The 23478-nt window shown below is 43.3% G+C and overlaps 1 protein-coding gene across 1 annotated transcript in view; it reads left to right on the forward strand.

Annotated features, from left to right (window-relative positions):
* The window catches only part of TAL1 (TAL bHLH transcription factor 1, erythroid differentiation factor), a 3372-nt gene extending 2669 nt beyond the window's left edge, over positions 1 to 703 (forward strand). The window contains exons 3-4 of the mRNA XM_078771979.1: positions 225 to 448; positions 497 to 703. Of these exons, the coding sequence (XP_078628105.1) occupies positions 225 to 448; positions 497 to 703 (431 nt within the window). The remainder of the gene's footprint in view (positions 1 to 224; positions 449 to 496) is intronic.
* Positions 704 to 23478: the final 22775 nt, after the last annotated feature.

A 23478-nucleotide genomic window follows, 5' to 3' on the forward strand; every position in this document is an offset into this window, starting at 1 on the left:
TCTGTCTGTCTGTCTCTCTCTCTCTCTCTCTCTCTCTCTCCCTCTCTCTCCCCCTCTCTCTCTCTCCCTCTCTCTCCCCCCCCCCTCTCTCTCTCTCTCTCTCTCTCTCTCTCTCTCTCCCTCTCTCTCCCCTTCTCTCCCTCCCTCTCTCTCCCTCTCTCTCCTTCTCTCCCTCCCCTCTCTCCCCCTCTCTCTCTCACTCACTCCCTCTCTCTATCCCGTAGGAGGTCCTGTTGTGAAGACGCGCAGAATTTTCACCAACAGCCGGGAGCGCTGGCGTCAACAAAACGTGAATGGCGCCTTCCAGGAACTTCGCAAACTCATCCCGACCCACCCGCCTGATAAGAAGCTGAGCAAGAACGAAATATTACGCCTCGCCATGCGCTACATCTCCTTCCTCGACAGACTCCTCAGAGACCAAGCATCTGACACGAGCACGCACGGTCACGTGGACTCACGAGAAGGTTCACCGGTGAGGTACGAACACCTGCAGCAGACGCACCAGGTCATGGCTCGCGATGCCCTTGGAGAGCGTGCCAACAACGGTCTTACCGTAAGTGTTTCAGGCACTCTGGAGGAGGTGACGTCCTCGCCCTGGTCCAGTTGTGGAAGCTGCTACGATGGTGCGAGTACGAGTCCTGGAAGCACGGGTGAGGAAGCGGACGACCGCTGCAGGGAGTCCGGCATGAGACTTGCGCGATAACCTTGGACTCCGAACAAATATGGATATACTGTACATACAGTGTAAACTTCCTGCAGACATGGACCATATGTATATACATATTTGTTGTCCTTTAGATTTTGAGATCTGTACATAGAGCAAACCGTGGTGGACATTTACGCAGTTAAGATCTCACAAGAATGTGCACTTACTCATCACCGCAGTGAGTAACGTCCTCGAAAAGAGTGAAACCATAACCCCAAAGGCCTCCATGGTCAAGCACTGCAGGTCCATCCATCATCGACCTCGTTTCAAGGATCTCTGTCATAGCTGGGAGCGTCGTCACATTATTTTACCTGTACAGAAATTACACCAATGATCTGCTTATATCGTTAATAATACACAAGGAGGTGAGAATATCCAATTTCACGGCTATTATGCCAAGGTGCCATCTATTTATTTGACGAAGGAACGAGGTAAAACATTTCAATTCGAATTTTTTAAATATATTTTTTTGGTATACAAGATCGAGGCTCATGTAAGAGCCAACATTAATCACAAAAAAACAAACTGACACATAAAACATATGATAAAGGGAGCGGGAGACCGTATGGGGAGAGAGAGGGAAGCACACACGTACATTTGAGAGCGGGGACATCGGGAGACCTGTGGGTGGGAGAGGGCTTGGGGGAAGAAAAAATTGAAAATTTGAGAAAAAACTGAGAGAAAAGAAAAAAGGTTGTAGGAAGAAAAATTGAGAGAAAAGAAAGAAAGTGAGAGGTTGTAGGAAGGAGTAGTGGAGTGGAGATGAGGAGCGTGTACACATAAAGTATATGTGCAGGGGAGGGAGAGGAGCGCTTGTTTGGAGCAAAAAAAGCAAAAACAATATTCCACCATATTGCGTACGTAATAAATATACAACCTCAAACTTAATTTTTTTCCCAAATGGAATATGAAATGACGTCTTTGGCGAGTCTCATGTCATGACGTTTCCATCGAGTCGTGACGTCTTTTTTCGCAGGCCGTTGCCAACACAGAGTTATGGGTCTCATTCTCGATACATTTCATACCGTTGCGGTAGGAGCTCGATCAGGGCCACTGTTTCCAGTAGAAATGCATCAACTCGTCTGTCACCACAACCTAAAATCCATGGACGAGCAGATGTCGGCGTATAGCAAGGAAGCAATTTTGGAGTCGAACCTGATGAGCTTTTGATTCTCAGCAAATCCGTTTGAGGGCCAAAGGTGTTTGTCGAGATATTTAATCAAAAGAACCATTTTAAGGAGGGTTTTTCATAATAAGAAGAAAACGTTTTAGAGTGTGAAAAACCATTTGCTATTTGCCGGTTTAATAGCGTATTTCCGGTTTAATAGCGAATTGCCGGTTAAATAATCACCGCAATATACCGTACCATATTGTAACGCGTCGCATATCGAAACAAATGTATATATCAGGTAAATTGCCGACACACATTGTGCTTTGTTATCCTGCAAATACGGTACATGCGAGCAATGCAGGGTTGGGTGGCAGCACCATGTTGTACTTCATGTACATGTGTGTTGGTTAAAATAAATATATATATATATGCCAAGGTGTGTAGGTATAAACAGGTATATATAGAGACGTGAATATATGAGCAAGCCGTGGCGACACTGTTATCCTATAGATAGTGGGAATGATTAACTTAAACGAATGGTCCTGGAGGAATGACCTGAACGACTAATTATTGCGAGACGTTCCTTCGCGCGTTAAAACGCGTCCGTACCGGTCGCGATCGCGCTCGGTGGACGTGAAACCAACGTCGACCTCCTCGTATAACAATGGACCGAGGTGGTGCAGAGAGTGCATTTATTTATCTACGATATTACCGTGGACGGGTCGGAAGGAGCTGCGGCTCACCGAAGCCGGCTGTCCTCATGCGCGCGAATCCTTTTCCTATTTATTTTCATAAGAATGTTCCTATATTATATTTTCAGTGGTTGTTTTCCTTTTTTTTTTTGGAGGGGCGCTCTGTGTACATGTGTGTGTTTATTTTAAAGTGTCCAAGTGGATCGAAGTCGTCTCGTAAATGTAAATCATCGAAAGTCGTGCAATTTGATGCGCTGTGACGCGTTATGATTGAGTGTATTATGACGCGATAAACGACTCCCCCGCACATCACCTTGTGCTGCAATGTATATATGAGCCTCATACACCACCTTATCCAGTGTTCAGCCGTTAATCAAGCATGAGTGTTCAGTAATGTCGATGTATGCGAGTGCTGTGTTGATTCATGGAAAGCACATTTTTGGGGGATTTTTTTTCCTTTAACGCTGTTGACCAGATTGTATTGATTATAGATGGCGATCTGTACTCATTGGATTCGTGTTTCAATAAACTGTGCTCATATGTTGCTCTTTATCGGGACCGATATTTTTTTTTCCTGCGTTTCATTTCGACGCTCGCAGTTTCAGTCTCGGTGACATTGCCTGGGTACGACACAGGCACAATGGGCCAAACGTCCTTTACCTGGTAGCAAATTGCCACCTGAATCCCTGGTTCTTGGTGCAGGCTCAGCAGGTCCATATTTGTGTGTTTCTCCATTGTCTATAGTGCAGAGTTAGTCACCAAAAATGTGACATTCTGGAAATAACCCTCATTAAGTACTCCTATCAATGATTTCAGTTTTACATTCTTCTCGACAATGAAGTTTTTTTTTGTTGTTTTTTTGTATACAAGATCGAGGCTCGTGAAACAGCTAACATTAATCACAAAAAAAACTAACAGACACATAAAACATATAATAAGGGGAGCGGTAGACAAGATGGGGAGAGAGGGGAAGCACACAAACACAACATTTGAGACCAGGGACATCGGGAGATCTGTGGGAGGGAGAGGGCTTGGAGGGATGAGGCGTGGGAAGGGGGGGGGCAGTATAAAACACAAGGACACTGCAACGACTTCCAGGAAAGAAGTCGGTATTTTTAAAAAGTGGATCTGGGGTGAATTAGTGGGGGTAGAAAAAGTTAGCCTTTGACCTTTTGACCTCAAAAATTGTTGCTTTCCCAAATTAGTGACTCAATATACAAATGTTGTTCAATTTTCAAGTCAATCGGATGAAAAATGGCGATTTTAGAAATATGACTTCCATGTGACTTTTGACCTCAAAATCAATAGGTTTCTCAATTGTGACGACTTCTACGGCTTGGTGAAGTTTCATGACGATCGGTTTAAAATTGCGACCGGTAGGCGAGTGACAGACAAACAAACAAACAGAATATCAAACACAACCAACCAATATACTTGAAAAATCTTTGATTTTGCAAGTAATAAAGAGAATAAATCGAAAGAGAGGTAGAAAGGATCTGAAAATGTGTCCGTTTGCATTGGGACGTCTTCTTCTTCTTCCGTATGCCAAAAAAAACGAAAACTAAAAAAAAAACACAAAATGAAAATGGATAATTTTATGCAGCCTTGATATTTGAGGTTTCGATCTAAAAAACAAAACAAAAAAACATTCAGCTTCTGGCTTTCCATTGGTGAACCAATTCTGTGACCTGCAAATTCTTAATATAAAATGTCAGGTCAATTGGAGGAAAATTGATGATTTTATGCAACCTTGACATTTGACCTTTTGATCTTAAAAAAAAAAATCAGGTTCTGGCTTTTGATTGGTGAACCAATTCATTGACCCCATATGAAAATTCTTTAAATTTCAGGTCAATTGGATAAAAATTGATGATTTCAGTGACACTGACCTTTGACCTTATGGAAAAATTATTAATTTGCCTTCTCGGTATTATCATAATAAAGCTTTGGTGAAAATTTCATGACAATAGCTCAAATGGTAAAGTTACACACACACACACACACACACACACACACACACACACACACACACACACACACACACACACACACACACACACACACACACACACACACACACACACACACACACACACACACACACACTAAATGGTGTAATGGTTACAGTGTCCACTTTGAGTCTAGTCGGTCGGAAGTTCGAATTCCGGTCGGAAGTCATACCAAAGACTTTCCTATAAAATGGTAGGTGCTGCTTCCTTAAAAGGTGCAGCATGGACAAACAACCATTGCGCATGCTTGAAGGGCCTAATGGTATCCTCTTGCGATGAAGTTCCTTGTATAGTCAGGTTCACTATGTTTTTTCGTTCAAAATTTTTGGAGATTAGCAAAACTATACATTTTTGGAATATTCAGAGCATGAGGAATCCAAAAATTAATGTTGGCATTTGCGTAGACACCTTTGCGAAAATGACACTCAGTACAGTGATGAAGATCTGTAAAAGCATATTCCTGAACGGTATAGACCTCGTAGATCCTGTGTATAGGACTTATAGTTCAATCTGATACTAACAAGGCTGCTTTCTTGCTTTATAAACCCATACCTATAACTTCAAAGGACTTGCAATATCATGTATTATGTAATACAGTTATATCACAAATATAAAGACAATGGTTTTCAATTACCTTTGTTTGTTGCTTTTCTGTAATCCTGAGCACTATTTTGAGGCCTTTATTGGATTCCTTGACCCAGAAAACATAGGATTAGCATATTTAATTAAGGTTATAGGTTGACTGGAAGCCAAGATAGCGCAAAATATGTATTTTATGGCGGCCATTTTAAAAATCCAAAATGGCGGCCATGCAGGTGTCTGTGCAAATGCCAACATTGATTTTCGGATTCTCCATGCTCTGCTGATTCCAAAAATGTATAGTTTTGCTAATCTCCCAAAATTTTGAACGAAATTATTTTTGTTAACATAGTGAACCTGACTATCTTCATCACTGCCCTGAGTGTCATTTTCGCAAAGGTGTCTACGTAACTGCCAACACTCATTTTTGGATTCTTCATGCTCTGAATATTCCAAAAATGTATAGTTTTGCTCATCTCCAAAAATTTTGAACGAAATTATATTTGTTAACATAGTGAACCTGACTAGTAAGGGAACATATATCAATTTATGTATTTATTTACATAAATAAAAGTGCTTCACCTGAAGCTAGAATACATTATTGAGGGTAACTACATTGTCCAAAAGGATTGTGCAGCGGTAGTGCACTCGCCTCTGAGCTGTGTGTTCTTGGTTCTACTCCCAACCCAACTATAAACTGTCGGATTGGTGTTTCACATGCAGGGTGTTGCAAAACTATGTGTGATGTCCTAATGAACAGACATTAACCTTGAACGTTGGCGGACGTTAAAGATCCCACGGTGTCCTTAACGAAGAGTTAATAGGTTATCACCCAGTACCATGAACAAATTGTAAATCCCTACCAAAAGCAGCTCCAGTCAAATGTCCAATGGCTCAACTCAACCTTCCTTCTGCGGTCCACCCCTAAAAATTGGGATTAATTGGGATTAATTGGGGTCATTAAAGAAGTGGTGGCAGTATTTGTAGCAGTCGATAATACTTGAACCTGCAGTAGTATAGTAAAAGTGTGTGGATAGCTAAAACTTCTCAGAGTGGAGGCAGGAGCATGGGTATGGCACAAGCACCAAATGTTCTTTACAGGTGCCTTAATAATGTAGATTAGATTAAACTAGAACAATGCGACTGTGTCGCAAATATGCCTCCACATAGTCCCACAACGGGTAGATACCCTCGTTCGCTGTCCTAAAAATAAACAAGTTTGATTTAAATCCCTTCAGTTGTTTTCAAGTATCACATTTTTTGCCAGACATGACAGGTTTCACATCGATCGGTGAAGCAGTTTCAGAGAAGGGATTTTTTAAAATATTGGCTTTCAAGCTAATATGGCTGAAGTACCACATGACATATGACCTTAAAAAATAATGTACACTCTGCATATGTTTGGGTAGAGGATCACGTTTGTGAAGTTTCGTGTTGATCGGATAGGATTCGTTTTTCTATCCATGATGGCTGCCAAACCACGTGACCTACGACATCATAATTTTCAAACTATATGCAACAGTGCTGTTAGATGACATTTGCGAAATTTCGCATCAATAGGGTGAGCGGTTTCAGAGATATAATTATTTAATATTTTCCTTCAATCCAATATGGCTGCCAAACTGCCAGATTCTCTGCTTTCTCAAAAACTCTTAGACTATTCTCTCCTTCTTTACTTTTCTATCAATGCAGCTCTTTTATTTGGCCTGGACTCGATGTGGATGACATAGTCTGTGCCTGAAGCCTTCTACATAAAAAAACCAAAAAAAAAAACCATGTAACCTATGGTGTCATAAATTAAATATTTCAATAAAAATGGGTCATAGATCATGTGCATGCAATATCAGATATTTTAGATAAGGAATTCTATTAAAACATTTTTGGCTGGTATACCACTTCACCTATGATGTCATCATTATCATGCTTTTGTTCCCCATTGGGAGTACTTGACAATGTGCCAAGTTTCAAATTTTTCCATTCCGTGGTTTCCGAGAAATAATTTTTTTATTATCTGCATTTAATCCAAGATGGCTACCATACCACGTGACGTATGATGTCACAATTATCATCAAAACATTCTGCATGGGTGTCACTCCTACCCTGAAAGTTTCGTCTCAATCGGACATATGGTTGCTGAGAAAAACGAGGTTTAGCCCTTACGGACGGAAGGACAGACGGACAACCCAAAAACATAATGCTTCCGGCACTTCATCGGCGGAGGCATAAAAATAAATCTTTTAGTTCACAATGCCATGAAAAGCCCCTTATATAACGCATATGGCGAGGCATACACTAAGTAACCGTTTCGGAAATAAAGCTCCATTTTGAAACGAGATCAAGATATAATGGAGCAAGTGTTTGTATGTATGTAGGTCTGCTCTATACCCATTGGCTGAACTGCTGGCCTGGCTCCACCCACAATTGCAACTTGAAAAACAAATCACATGTCTGCCATTTTGGTAAGCCTAAGACATCGATCGGAGCTGTCATATTCACAATCACCATGCCCTCCCTATAAGTTTTCCGTTCAGTGTAAAGCAACCTTTGCGACTGTTAGGAACAATCAAATATCGAAAGGTTGGAGTCGATACGTGTCATGGGCCTTGTGAAGGTGATAATACTTCGAGGCTTCAGGCTTCCGGCCTCCAGTGTCAGCCACCTATGGCCCAGTTCAATTGAAATCTATCTGAGATAAATAACCACAACGATTTTAAAATGCACACAGGAAGAAGCCATGTTTTTGCAGGTTATTCTATTTACATTTTCGGAGCGATCAAGGCAGCGGTCTGCTGCCTATACACTGCCCAATAAAGGGATGTGTCAGAAGAACATGCTGCACACTTGGAACAAGATCGCCGAAACAAATTCTTATTACGGACCCTGGGCATCAAAAACCTACAAAAAAAGAACAAACAGTTTTAAATGGAGCACATTGCCACCATTAGAGCATTTAAATGTAACAAAGTTATTGAATTCATACAATATTTGTTAATGGTAAAAATCATTGGTGTATTGATCCTTACCTAGTCTAACGTTTTATCAGTTGAAAGAAAATATCACAGTTTCAGCCTCCATTAAAAATTTGTCATCAATAAAGTGTTTTTACAATATTCGTTGGTAATATTCTTCATGGTCTTCTTCATCAAATTTGATACCTTGAACACCTTCTGGATCGGTATTTTCACTGTAACTGTCCCATGATGTATGGCACGTATCTTGCAGCAAGATACTCCTTGCAGCAAGAACATGACCTAGTCCCACACGTCTCTTGATGGTTGCACTTGGTGAATGCCATGATAGCAGGTGGTGCACCACCTGTAGTCAGTCATATTGCCCTCCAGTGGTTGTGCTCCCATTTGCAACCGAACCGTCCACTCTTCACATGTGCGGAAGATGAGCACGTCGCCATGTTTAGATGAAGTTTGGAGTCGGATGAAGTTTCTCCTCCTCAGCCATCCTCTTGGTAAGCAGATGCCAACAAGCTGCCTGGAGTGTATATGAATTCCCTTTAGCATATCTTGAAGCGACACATTTGAAAAGGGCTTGTGCTGCCATGTTTGACGAATGTGTTGTTTGCCAAAATTATTGTAACCCATGAATGATGTCTTTGTCATCCACAGAGTCCGATGCCAGATACGGATTTCATCATGTCCTCTTTCCTCGTCCAGCAGAATTCCCAGTGGTATCAAAGCCAGTTAAAGCATTCCAGTCGAACAATCCTGCTGCTTTCTCATATCCAACGTACCTGTACAGTGTAAAGCCAAGCAACGTCATACGTCTTATCCTGCCAAACTCAAAAGGTGTGTGCAAGAAGAGATTGGCTGTCGTGTAACAGCAGGAGTACACCTGGGCACCACATTGGTATCTCATTACGTACATCGGCATCTGGTACATCGGTATCTGGTACATCGGTATCTGGTACATCGGTATCTGGTACATCGGTATCTGGCACATCGGTATCTGGCACATCGGTATCTGGTACATCGGTATCTGGTACATTGGTATCTGGTACATCAGTATCTGGTACATCGGTATCTGGTACATTGGTATCTGGTACATCGGTATCTGGCACATCGGTATCTGGTACATCGGTATCTGGTACATCGGTATCTGGTACATCGGTATCTGGTACATCGGTATCTGATACATTGGTATCTGGTACATCGGTATCTGGCACATCGGTATCTGGCACATCGGTATCTGGTACATTGGTATCTGGTACATTGGTATCTGGTACATCGGTATCTGGTACATCGGTATCTGGCACATCGGTATCTGGTACATCGGTATCTGGTACATCAGTTCTTGGCCCCCTCCTCTTCATCCTGTACCTGTCCCCCCTTGGTCACTTAATCCGCCGTCATGGTCTCCAATTCCACTGCTTCGCCGACGACATCCAGCTTTTCATCTCCACCAAGTCCATCTCCACCGCCACCCTCTCTATCCTGACAAACTGCATCACTGAAATAAAATCCTGGCTTCAAATCAACTTCCTCAAACTTAACTATGATAAATCTGAAATAATCATCATTGGCCCAAAAACGCTCACCAAATCCACCCATAACTTTGCCCTCAACATCGACGGTTTCCCAGTATCCCCTCACATCCGGAATCTTGGCATCATCTTTGACCAAACCCTCTCCTTCGACAAATACACTAAACAGATCACAAAGACAGCCTTCTTTCACCTGAAAAACATCGCCCGTCTCCGTCCATCCCTCTCCTCCACGGCTGCAGAAACCCTCATCCACGCCTTCATCACCTCCCATCTGGACTACTGCAACAGCCTCCTCTACGGTTCACCCTCAATAATCATCAATAAACTCCAATACATTCAGAACTCCGCTGCCCGTCTACTCACCCATTCTCGGACTCGTGACACCACATCACCCCCGTCCTTTACAAGCTTCACTGGCTCCCCATCCCCCAGAGAATCCAGTACAAAATCCTCCTCTTGACCTACAAAGCCCTCCATAACCTGGCCCCATCCTACCGGACTGACCTCCTCTCCAGACACACTCCCACCCGCAACCTCCGCTCTGCTGGTACCAACCTCCTGACCCCCCCCCCCCCCATCCGGACCAAATTCAGATCCTGGGGGGACAGGGCCTTCTCCATCGCTGCTCCCACCCTCTGGAACTCACTACCTCACACCATCAGAGACTCCTCCTCACTCACCACATTCAAAACATCACTCAAGACCCACCTGTTCAACACTGCATTCAACATTTAACCCACAGCATTTAACCCCTGACTATCTCTTCTCCTTCTCCTTCCTTTTGCTTTGATTATTTACCTATTGATTTTTGTCTTTTTGCACTTGTTTTTTGTACTCGGTCAAAGCGCCTTTGTGCTTCTTGAAAAGCGCTATATAAAATAAATTTATTATTATTATTATTATTATTATTATTATCGGTATCTGGCACATCAGTATCTGGCACATCGGTATCTGGCACATCGGTATCTTGGACATCGGTATCTGGTACATTGGTGTCTGGTACATCGGTATCTGGCACATCGGTATCTGGTACATCGGTATCTGGTACATCGGTATCTGGTACATCGGTATCTGGGCACCACATTTGAATTGTCTCTTGAGACGATGCGTGATGTGCAAAGTGGATGGTATGTGCAATGAGCATTGTGTTAGCTACGTCATCATTCATCCGCAGGGTCATCACTGGCTCTACTCCTCTTTCAATGGTTCAGCGTTTGTGCACCAAGATTCAGCGATCATCGTCATCCGTGCTGGCTGTATATAATGTTTTCTTCTGATCAAAAATGCATTTGCAAAGAACATTGCAACTTCCTGCATTGGTTTCTCATGTTTGCACCTTTTTATTTACTACGCAGTTTGTCGCTGCTACATATATACCTTTGCCACCGAAGGTGGATGGAGTTTATGTTTTCACCCCTGTCTGTCTGTCTGTCTGACTGTCCATTTGTGAACAAGATATCTCAACAAGTTGTGCACGGATTCGGACTAAATTGGGCGGAGATGTAGCGTATGTCACAAGGACTAAATGATTAGATTTTGGTAAATATTCGGATCCGGCTACTGTAATTTTTAAAGTGATTCTTCACCGTTTGTAGATAGGGCCAAAAACGATACATAGCAGGGTATCTCAAAAAGTTATCGATGGATTTGGACGACATTTGTTGGACAGGTTGTGTGTATGACAAGGACGATTCGATTCGATTTTGGTGAAGATCTGATTATGTATTCGGATACGATCATTATTTAATATTTAAGTGATTCTGCACCATTGAGGGTAGGGTCAAAAACGATACATAACATGATATTTAAAAAAAGTTATGGATGGGTTATGACTAAACTCGGTGGATGAGTTGGTTAGGTGACAAGAACAAGGCGATTAGCTTTTGGTTCAGGTCCGAATCCAGATCCGGCCTATCATTGGGATGCAAAACATACTGTTTAGCCTGGCGGATGTTTGCGCCCTACCGAGAGCCCTTCTAGTTTCTTCCCTTTTCTCTTGCTGCGGCCTTTCTCGAAGCTTCACTGTATGGATGAAAGATCAACATCATCTCGACATACATCCCGGGCTTTTATTAAATCATAGATTGGAATTCGCTGTTCAGATCAGTCATTGGTTCAGATTTTGGTTCATTTCAGATTCCGATTGATCAGACTTTCAGATCAGATCAGATCAGTTCAGATTGATCAGACATTGGTTCTACATTTGCTCGATCAGGAAGTTAGTGCAGTATGGCAATACCATCCGTTATGATGCATTTTAGTGGAGTTGCAAGTGGATGCTCTGTATTTGTCTTCGTACGAGGAACTCGATGGCTCTGGTCATCGATCAGCATTTGCAAATCTTCCCTGCCATCTTCAGCCATCTTGGTCTCCAAAGAGTCATGTGATGCGGTAATGTAATTGGTGCTCCATTCACCTGTTTCTTGGTCACGTGTGTGGATGCTTGCCATCCTGTGGAAGGTGCTCTGTGGTACGTTTTAAAATCCGTCCAGCACTCCTGTCATGGCACGGGCGCAGTCAATCTCCTTGAAACAAGTTATTGGGATGAGGAACAAACCCAAAGTTCAAAATGTCTTCCTTTTCACCTACAGTGTGCAAAGACCATGAACCAACCAAATATCGGCCAAGGAAATCTCTCCTGCTTCAGGTATCTACTTCAGGTAGCTTACGGACTGATTTGCTGCTGTCTTTTTGGCTTTGGGATTAGGTTTGGCAAAATATGGGAAGTTGTTGCTCCTGAGTTTTTCCCACAGCTCCTTTGTGTGCTCCTTTGGAACAACTTCACTTGTTACTAGGTTGCACAGTTGCGGATGTGATTGTTTGGCGGATGGATTTAGATGCCTCCTGATCGTGGACTTTATTTTGCCAACAAGATCTGCCTGTTTCCTCACAGATTAAGGGACTAGATGGTGATGCTTATTGGGGTTCTATATGGTAGGGGCAGATATATATCTGCCATTCCTCCTACCATTCTTGAGATTGAAAGAGCCTGGGAATAATTCGAACATGGAATGGTGGCTATTCTGGAAAAAAGGCTACCAAAACCACGTTCATAAATATCTTTAGAATTCGCTGGTAAACACAAAATGATACACACAAGGAACTTTGGTGCAGAAGGCGGCCATTCGGCCCATCATGCATGTGCTGCATCAATCTCAGTATCATCGCCCATCCACACACAAGCTACCGACAAGTCCTGTCTGGCCTGACACCCCCATATCCCTCAATATCCAACGCATACAGGTACCTATCCAATTCCCTTAGTCCTTCATAGATTAATGCCAACATGTTCCTATTTGAAACAATCAGGTAGCCTGACAGCCCTTGGAACTGTGGAATGGACAAGGATCATGGACATCTATCGGGATGCATCTTCATGGTGGCTGTACCCCCCAATGCAAGTCGGTCGCCATGGACCGGCCCTTTCCCTCTTGTTTCTGTCTGTCTGTCTGTCTGTCTGTCTGTCTGTCTGTCTCTCTCTCTCTCTCTCTCTCTCTCTCTCTCTCTCTCTCTCTCTCTCTCTCTCTCTCTCTCTAACTCCGTCGTGACCCTAACTTCATGAAGGTGGGGGTACACCATCCTGGTGGAGGATTTCTGGGTCGCTCCTGTGAGAACGATTGGTTGTCCATGTGCCGCAGGCTTGTTCAGAGAACTTTCCGGGGCTATACAACAACAACAACAACAACAACAACAACAACCAGCTCATGGCATGAAAAGTCGCATGCATGTTTTCAACAGTCGTTGTAAAAATAGACTTGAATGGCCACATAATCCATGTGATAAGTGAAGTTTATGAAACGATTTTAGTGATTTAATAAACATGTTAACACGTTGTTCCTCATCATTGTGGACTATTGTTTGGGGAGAGTGAGGTAGAATGAGCCATTTTTTTACATCCTGCATCTTCAGAGTAAAAGGAAAGGTGTAAAGATAAAGTTAAGGGGTGCAAATGAAAGGGCAACTATGTGTCCATGCTTTTGTAATAAAGCATTCGCTCAGTTACTTTTGCTTTTTGGATGGTGGCACACGAGAAAAGTTTGTTCAATGGCTCAACGTTCCTGCGTTGTGAGCAAGATGATAATAGGTCTCAGGTACATTGAACCATGCGGGTAAGTTGAGCCACGTGGAGAATGACATCGTAAATAAAGATCATTTCCTTATTTGAAAATGTTTGGCCTGTTCCCTTTAAACTTGCATCAACGTAAACGTTAGCTGGAACAAAGGAGAATAAAATAAAAAGCTCGATCACAGCTCCAAACTAGAACGGCGCTCAGTAGAGAGCATACCATCGAAAAGGTGAACAGTTTACGTTTTGTATCCCAGAGTAGACCAGAAAATCACAATACAGAATCACATTTAATCAAAATCATCCGTCCACAACTTTTTGAGAATTCCTGCTACGTATCGTTTTTGGCCCTATCTCCCAATGGTGAAGAATCACTTTAAAATTCTACGAGCCGGATCCGGATACGGATCTTCACCAAAATGGAATCGATTCTTCCTTGTCACATACACAATCTGTCCACCAAGTTTCGTCCAAATCCGTCCATAACCTTTTGAGATATCCTGCTATATGTTGGTTTTAGCCCTATCTCCCAATGGTGAAGTATCACGTAGAAATTAAATAACTTTCATATCCGTATCCACATTCAGATCTTAACCAAAATCGAATCGATTTTTCCTTGTCACACACACACATCAAACACACACACACACAACCTGTCCACAAATGCTTGTCCAAATCCGTCCATAATGTTTTGAGATATCCTGCTATATGTTGGTTTTAGCCCTATCTCAATGGTGAAGTATCACTTGAAAATTAAATAATTCTCATTTCCGAATCCATATTCAGATCTTCACCAAAATTGAGTCTATTCTTCCTTGTCTCACACGCAACCTGTCCACAAATGCTTGTCCAAATCCGTCCATAATGTTTTGAGATATCCTGCTATATGTTGGTTTTAGCCCTATCTCAATGGTGAAGTATCACTTGAAAATTAAATAATTCTCATTTCCGAATCCATATTCAGATCTTCACCAAAATTGAGTCGATTCTTCCTTGTCTCACACGCAACCTGTCCACAAAGGTTTGTCCAAATCCGTCCATAACGTTTTGAGATATCCTGCTACGTATAGTTTTTGGTCCTATCTCCCAATGGTGAAGAATCACTTAAAAAATTCTAATAGCCGAATCCGGATCTTCACCAAAATCTAATCATTTCGGCCTTGTCACAAACGCGATATCTCTGCCAAATTTCGTCTGAATCCGTCCACAACCGTTTCAGATATTTTGTTCACAAACAAACGGACAGACAGGGGTGAAAACATAACCTCCATCCACCTTTGGTGGCGGAGGTAAAATAAACCCAACTAGTGAATGAAATAGCCTTACTTCAATTGAAAGTAACTGGAATAATTTGAGGCTGTAATACTGGGTAATTTGAGCCATGGATCAACTTGCCCCAACTAAATTGCTCAACTTATCCCCCATAGCCGCTATTTTGAAATAAAGACGCTATTCATTAAGTCTCCCCTATAAGATAAGTCTACCTGTTGTCGGGTTTGATCCTACTATTATTAGTGCCCCCAGTTTTTAACAGTATGTACCACGGATGTTCTTGGACACCTAGGAGTACCAAACCACCATTTAATTTTTTCCCTTCCATTTTTTTCTGCCAATGCTGTAATCTCGGATCTCGGATCTCAGAATAGCTGCATCTCGGATCTGGCTGGGACTTTCGGAATGAAAATTTGCATCAATAATGGGAATTAAAAGTATGTGGGGTTGACATAATGATTTCGACTTTGACCTAATTTTAAGGTCATGACCTAATTATACACTTTTAGATGTTTTTTTTTAAAACCATAACTCGACTCGTGCCATCGGAGCAAAATTGCCCTTTCTAGATAGTCTAGACTCCTAGAGAATATTGCATGCACACTTAATTGACATCAGCCCCCTCTGGGTTAAAGGTCAAGGTCAAATGGTGGTCAGAAACAATAACGCGGTGTTTTTTTGTCATCGCTCAATTTTGCCAATGTGGAATCTCAAAGACCGCTTGGCCTTCCACGATGCTCCTGCGTCACAATAATGTACCTGCTTTGAAGTTGTGCACCTGATAAATCGATTAGTGTCCTTGACCTACTTTTTTCAGATTGTGACCTAATTAACAAAAAACACCTTTTTGATCATAACTTGAAAAGCCTTTCTCCGATTTTCACGATGTTGAGTTTTATGGAAATATTGTAAATAGGGACACATTTTCTTAATTTACACTCTATCCATAAATGTTGAAGCTCGAGGTCATATGCTGTGGCTATCATTTGATCGCGGGCACCAGGGGAGGCTCACCCTTGGTGATCGCTTTGTGATCACAGATCTCCATAGTTACTTAGTTTAAGTTGGAAAACAAAATTTCAACGCAATATTCTGTCTTAAAGAAGGTGTCATCTAACATTTGCGTTCCTTCGAATGACTCCAAAGCATATTTTGCCTTTAAAAAAAAAAAAAGTGATGTAGTTTTTCCTTGTAACAAGGTATAATCTTATTTGTTAACGGTCATTTCTCAAAATAATGAAAACACATGAAAAACACATATGTTAGTGATACCTGTAGGCGAGAACGATAAAATAAACATTTAATGATTCCAATAAACTGCAGAAAGTGCAGACAAATCTTGTAGCAATTTCGTTTCCAAGCATCAGGGTAGCTGGCTCAACTTGTATGGTGGCTCATCTTACTTCACTATCCCAGGGTATTTATGCAATCGGCTGAAAATTTTTGGGGGATTTAATGACTCCAAGAAACCAGAGAGTGTGGACAAATCGTGTAGCAATTTTGTTCCCAAGCATCAGGGTAGCTGGCTCAACTTATATGGTGGGTCATCTTACCTCACTATCCCCTGGTATTTATGCAATCGGCTGAAATTTTTTGGGGGATTTAATGACTCCAAGAAACTAGAGAGTGTGGACAAATCGTGTAGCAATTTCGTTTCCAAGCATCAGGGTGGCAGGCTCAACTTATATGGTGGCTCATCTTACCTCACTCTCACCTTGGTATTTATTTAACCAGCTGAATTATTTTGGGGGATTTAATGACTCAAAGAAACTGTAGAGTGTGTGGACAAATCTTGCAGCAATTTCGTTTCCAAGCATCAGGGTGGCTGGCTCAACTTATATGGTGGCTCATCTTACCTCACTCACCCCTGGTATTGATTTAATCGGCTGAATTTTTTGGGGGGGATTTTATCTGATTTTGGATCCGTTAGGAAAATGTGCACCAAATTCAAACATAACACACCATGAACGGGTGCGCATACGATACCAATTGGCGTCCCTCGACCATTTTTACTACCTGTTGGCCACTTGACAGCCCAACGTTTTTGTGCGTTTATGTCAGGTATCCATTTTTGATAATTGGGCACCTAAGCCAACCAGCTATAGGTCTCCCGAAAAATTCGCCGTTGGCAACATGACAATTCAGATTCTACGCCTCAAGACGGCTTAGAAAATGTTTTCAGATCGCTTTTAACATTTAGAAACCACGTAACCAGGATATTGAAGCGCATTACCATGTGACACAACACCGAAACTTCACCGGAAGATTTTATAGAAACTGTTAAAAAAATACGACTTGTTAAATTTAATTTTACCCATTAATTGTGCATGTTAAAACTTTTAAACTACAAATTTCTACTTCTATTCCAACTTGTGGGGTCTCTCAGGTGGGTTAGGGGAAAGCGATTCTGGCCGAAGTCGTTCACGAACCGGCTGGCCAAGCCTAACGTTCGAAGGAAGGTAATTTTGGTAGACTGTTGTAATTCGTTCATGGTACCGGCGATAACACGCCGACTCTTCGCGGAATACACCGAGCAGCGATCATTACGACCCCGCAGATGAGTCCTCCTGGATCACCCTGCATGTAAAACACCAGGGCGGTAGTTTACATCTGACTCAACCATTCAAATCCAGCTAGGTGAGACAGCTCAGAGGTCTCACTTTTAACGAGACACAATTACTCTTATTTTATTTTTGTGCTTCGATGTTGGGTCGAGATTGCACCCCGTGACGCGTTTGCGATTAAATCAGCGATTTTGCGTTGTTAAATCACAACATATGTCGTGCACCCACTGTGTGACGTCACAGACACGTTGTTTCACCCAGTTGGACATCGTCGCTCAGCGAGAGATAACGTGTCTCCCATGTCGAGCCGCGTTAGTGATTCCGCAGTAAGAGGCACGACGAACGTGTGTGACGTCATAATAACAATCATAATACGTATAGCGACGGCGATGATCGTACAAGCACCGAATCGCAAACCTTCGCCACGACCCCACCGCAGACCGCGACGACGAACAAAGAATCGCGGGCAATTATTGCACGCGTGCTCCGATAATCGGCAACCATAATACAGACATCTACGATATTCATTAATAAGCGCGGAATGACACAATTAGCGCGGCCTGTAGCTGGAGGGATGTGCATGGATTTGAGTACGGGGGGTTGTGTGGGGGGTCGGAGTATGGAGGGGGAGGGGGTCCGTCGGTCGAGAGGGGGAATGCGCCGCGTGATTCGTGCCTCGCCCCGCGTGCACGGAGGAGATAGCGGGGCCCGAGCGCGCGCCGCCGCCTGCACGGCGCGATAAGAGCGCGTCACGTGAGCCGCTCCGGCTCACCACGTGGTTTCCATCCAGCGAGAGCGCGCGCTGCGTCATTCAAACCCTTTTCCCGCGATTCTTGTTCGAGGCCGGTGTCACATGTGCTCGTGGCCGTGCGTGGAGCGCGCGCACGTTCGTGCGACGAGGGTACAATGGGTAGCGGCGCGTGAGCCGCGATCCGACTTGTTTGTGAACGCACATTCGGTTGTTGTGCCGAGGGAATAATCTTCATCCACTTAATGGCAACACCGACTGACACGAAACCATATTTATATCCACATTCTGCTGAAGATTTTGTGATATACGTGCAATGAATATGCAACTTCGGGATTGATACACCGACTGGCGTTTTCAACTTTTCAATGAAATGTTATTTATTTATTTTTCCAGTGATCTAAAGCTCTGATGGAGGATCTTGCACGTGTTTCACGTGGAGGACAAAGACAGTCGACATCAATTTATCAATGGACTTTACATTAATTACAAGAACAATGGGAGACAATAGACCAAACACGTGATATATATACGTATAGGCCTATACATATAGCTACATATAAACATACATACATATATACATATATATCTTCTTATATCTATCTTCTATCTATTCTATATATATAAAAGAAAGTTTTTGTTTGTTTGTTTGTCTGCACGCGCTAATCTCCTGAACGGTGAAAGACAGGAGGAAACCTCTGAAACAAAAAATGTCGGGACGGGCCCCGGGAAGGTTATAGGCGAGTTCGCGAGGCCGGTCGAGGCCGCTTAGGCCGGGCTGGGCCCATTTTGCAATTAAAAGCTGAGCTGAATTATAGTAGTCAATCTTCTACGGCCATGAGTAAAAGCTGAACTAGAAGGCCACTCAGTAGAGCGCATACTCCCGCCGTGGGTGGCCGGGGCTGAGCCCTATCTTCCAATGGTAAAAAATTATTGAAAAAATTCCTGGATCCGGAATAATATCCTGAGCTTCACCAAAAACTATTCAATTCTTCCTTATCCCAAGGGCAATCATCCCACCAACTTTCATTCAAATCCGTTCAGAACTTTTCCAGATATCTTGTTCACAAACACACGAACACACGAACATACGAACACGCACACACACACACACACACACACACACACACACACACACACACACACACACGGGCACGATCGAATGCATTACTCCCTGGCGGGAGTAATTATAGTAGTATATTCATTCAAAAAGAACCCGGGCAACGACGGGGGCTTTCGGCGTTTAATTAGGCTTTCGGCTAATATACATACAGTCACATGAAAAAGTAAGTACACCCCATGTAAAGTTTTGACTTTTTCAACATATTTCAACATACAGCTATTTGATCTTCATTTCAACAATATTGATAGATAAAGGTGATATAATATAACAAATATCATGAAACATTTACATTTTGTAGTCCATTGTATAATTTAAATAAACATAAATGCAAATTTCGCATGTGGAAAAGGTAAGTACACCCTTGGCTCTAATAGGTGATATTGCCCCCTTTGGCAGAAACAACCTCAAGTAGGCGTTTCTTATAACTGTCTACCAGTCTCTGACATCGACTGGGAGAAATCTTTGCCCACTCCTCCATGCAGAATTCTTTCAGCTGTGCAATGTTTCAGGGGTTTCTTGCATTCACAGCTCGTTTCAAATCCTCCCACAACATCTCGATGGGATTTAGATCCGGGCTTTGACTTGGCCATTCCAGAACCCTCCATTTCTTTCTTTTGAGCCATTCCTTAGTGGATTTACTGGTATGTTTAGGGTCATTGTCGTGTTGCAAGGTCCACCTTCGGTTGAGCTTCATTTTTCCGACAGATGGCCTCACATTATCCTCAAGCACCCTCTGGTACAATGAAGAATTCATAGTGGATTCTATGATGGTGAGCTTCACAGGCCCTGATGCAGCAAAGCTGCCCCAAACCATAATATTTCCACCACCATGCTTTACAGTTGGTATCAGGTTCTTGCATTCAAATGCTGTCTTTGGGTTTCGCCAAACATGTCTTCTGGTACTGTGGCCAAATAGCTCTACCTTTGACTCATCTGTCCAGAGCACATTGTTCCAGAAGTGCTGGTCTTTGCCTAGGTGTTCATTGGCAAACTTTAGTCTTACCCTGATGTTCTTTCTGGACAGCAAAGGTTTCCTCCTGGCACACCTCCCACGGAGATCAAATTTTTGCAGCCTCTTTCTAATGGTAGACTCGTGCGCTTTGACATCAACAGTGGCAAGAGCTACCTGTAGGTCCCGTGATGACATTCTGGGGTTCTTAGAGACTTCTTTCAGCATCTTGCGGTCTGCTCTCAGGCTGAACCTGCTCGGGCGGCCTGGCCTGAACAAGTTGGCAGTTGTTTGGAATCTTCCCCACTTGTAGATGATCTTCCGGACAGTCGAATGATTGATTTCAAATTGTTTGGAGATCTTTTTAGATCCCTTCCCAGACTCGTAGGCATCTATAACCTTCTTTCTGAAGGCCTCAGAGAGCTCTTTTGATCGAGGCATGGTGACGCCACACACTTCAACAACAAAGAGCAAACCAAACGAAATGTCTCAGGTTTAAATAAGACAGGATCCTCCAAGATCCTCTCTAACGATGTTCTAATCACTTGCACCTGAGCTGGTGCACCTGATTCTAATTTTAGGTATTTGAAGTAGTGATAAATGTTGGGGTGTACTTACTTTTTCCAAATGTGAAATTTTCATTTATGTTTATTTAAATTATACATTGAACTACAAAATGTAAATGTTTCATGACATTTGTTATATTATATCACCTTTATCTGTCAATATTGTTGAAATGAGAATCAAATAGCTGTATGTTGAAATATGTTGAAAAAGTCAAAACTTTATATGGGGTGTACTAATGTACTTACTTTTTCACGTGACTGTATATATATATATATATATATATATATATATATATATATATATATATATATATATATAGTTGCGGATCTCTACGTCGGCCTTTTTCCCCTTAAGAAGGGGGGATTAATCCCCTTTGTTTTTGACTGGCCGATGTGAGTCCTGAAGTTGCACAGCTCCCTCCGGAGAGGCAGGGGCGCAACCTCGTTCGCGTCCACGGACAGATGTTAATTGCCGAGCGGTTTAGCAACCGCGGCACGAACCATTAGCAGAGACTAAACCCGATCCTGAAACGTTGGCCAAAATCGCGCCACAGGTTTTCAATGGGGAAATCACAAAGGTGACCGGACGAGCATGAAGAAGAAGGACAAAGGTAGGAAATACAAATATGATTTATTACTCACTATTATTTACACAACCAAAAGAACCAAGGAGAAGGAAAGAAAAGAAAATAATTTACAGAAGGAGGGAAGGACCAGAAGGACACAGAGCAATTTCTAGCTTATACAAAACAGTCTTACTTAATCCCAGAAAACATAAAAGACGGACGACAATCAGACTTACACAGGGGATGGTGATAGGGGTGGCAGGAAGGAGAGGAAGGTTCGGTGGAGGTGGATGGCTGGACTGACGAGGAGGTGGTTTCACAAGGCGGGAAGGATGTGGGTCCGGTTGGTGTGTGCCTGAGGTGAGCAGCCGCCGACCCTCCTCCAGCGGCTTCGCACGGCGGCGTTGCTTCGCGGCCGCGGGTCGAACCGCCGTTAAAGCTCAAAGCTGCGGTGGTTAAAGCTGCGGTGGTTCAAAGTTCATCTCCCGTTTCTGCCGCATCTGACGCATCTCACGTGGGGGCGTCGCACTGCGGGTTATATCACACCCCTACCAAGCCATACCCACTCAGTCTGGTTGGGCACGAGGGCTTCCTGGCTCCACCTCCTGGTGACGAGGGGGCGGGCCACACCCGTGATTTGGCGGCTCCTCCCCCCTTCTTCTCCGAGACAGAGCACATCGCCAATGGCGTCTTGTGGGATAGAAAACCACTCGCACCGCTGGGATAGAAAACCAAAGGGGACCTATCTTATTTGAATTCGGTGCAATGCAGTGTCAATTAATGGAAGACACAGCCTTAAACTACTACACATAATAAGGAAATAACTATTTAGAAGGCTATATGATTTGCTATGTGCACGTATATGGATTAACTAGGAGGACGACCTTTGACCTTTACACTACGGAGGGTGATATTTACAACAAGATTCAATTCACTACACAGGGTGATATTTACAACAAGATTCAATTCACTACACAGGGTGATATTTACAACAATTCTCAAATCCACAACACTGCACCCTCATCCTCTAGGCACGTGCTCGGGCCTATAAAACTTTAACTTTAGTGTGGCACGTAGGTGTAGTTCCCTCTACATTTAACCTGACCCTGAGTGTGACCGTTTTAAAACACAAATAAGTATGTCCCCCTGCTACATTGCATCCTGCCTAACAGATTTACGCCCACAGCTAACCGAATTGCAGAATTGTCTTCAAACTATACATGAACGGTGGGGAGCATTATTTACAATTGACGCTAATGGTATTTACAAAACTAACCCAGGACCTGTGATTGTTCTTTTGGGGGGGGAGACAGCCTGCGCTGCATCGACGCACCAGCACCATCATCAATGCACCATAATGCACCAAAACGCACCGGAGTGCACAGTCACCACAGTTAATAATAAAGAAAACAAACCCCGCTGGTGGTCTTGTTCTTCGGCTCCCTCTGCTGGCCAATGTTCTTCCTGATGTTGTCATTCTCATCTTCTTACTGGCGGCCTATTTGGTGGAAATACAAAATGCACAAAACGTGTCCATCTTTATTTATGGCCCACAGGGGCCGACTAGGGGTGGTTCACCTGTGGGCTTGGTGACACCTCACCGGGTCCGCAAGCAAGATCTTGGGCCATCGTGGCCGGTTCCAGCAGAGGGGCCATGCCCCAACCTGTGGGGTCAATGAGTGGTGCTCAGCCACAGACATGTGGTCCATAAGTGGTGCATCGATGCAGACAGCTGGTTGCGGGGGTTCTGGCACACAATGGCGGACTCCGCACGCTCCCCTCGGTGCCCAGAGAGCACGATCCATGGGTCGGGGAAGGAAGACAGAGAAGACAGGTGAGCGAGGGGTAAGGTCACAAGGGTACACATCAATAAAGGCAATGCAAGGTGAGGTGCACCTGGAGACCGAGCGGAGAAAAGCTCATCCCCACCGTACATCACCCCCCCCTGTTACCTACCCTACCCTTGCCCTTACCCCATATTTACAACAATTTACACATTACAAATCCGTCACTACCGTCACGTCTTCCC

Source organism: Myxine glutinosa, chromosome 1, assembly GCF_964187855.1.
Source record: "Myxine glutinosa chromosome 1, kmMyxGlut1.1, whole genome shotgun sequence".
Lineage (NCBI taxonomy): Eukaryota > Metazoa > Chordata > Myxini > Myxiniformes > Myxinidae > Myxine > Myxine glutinosa.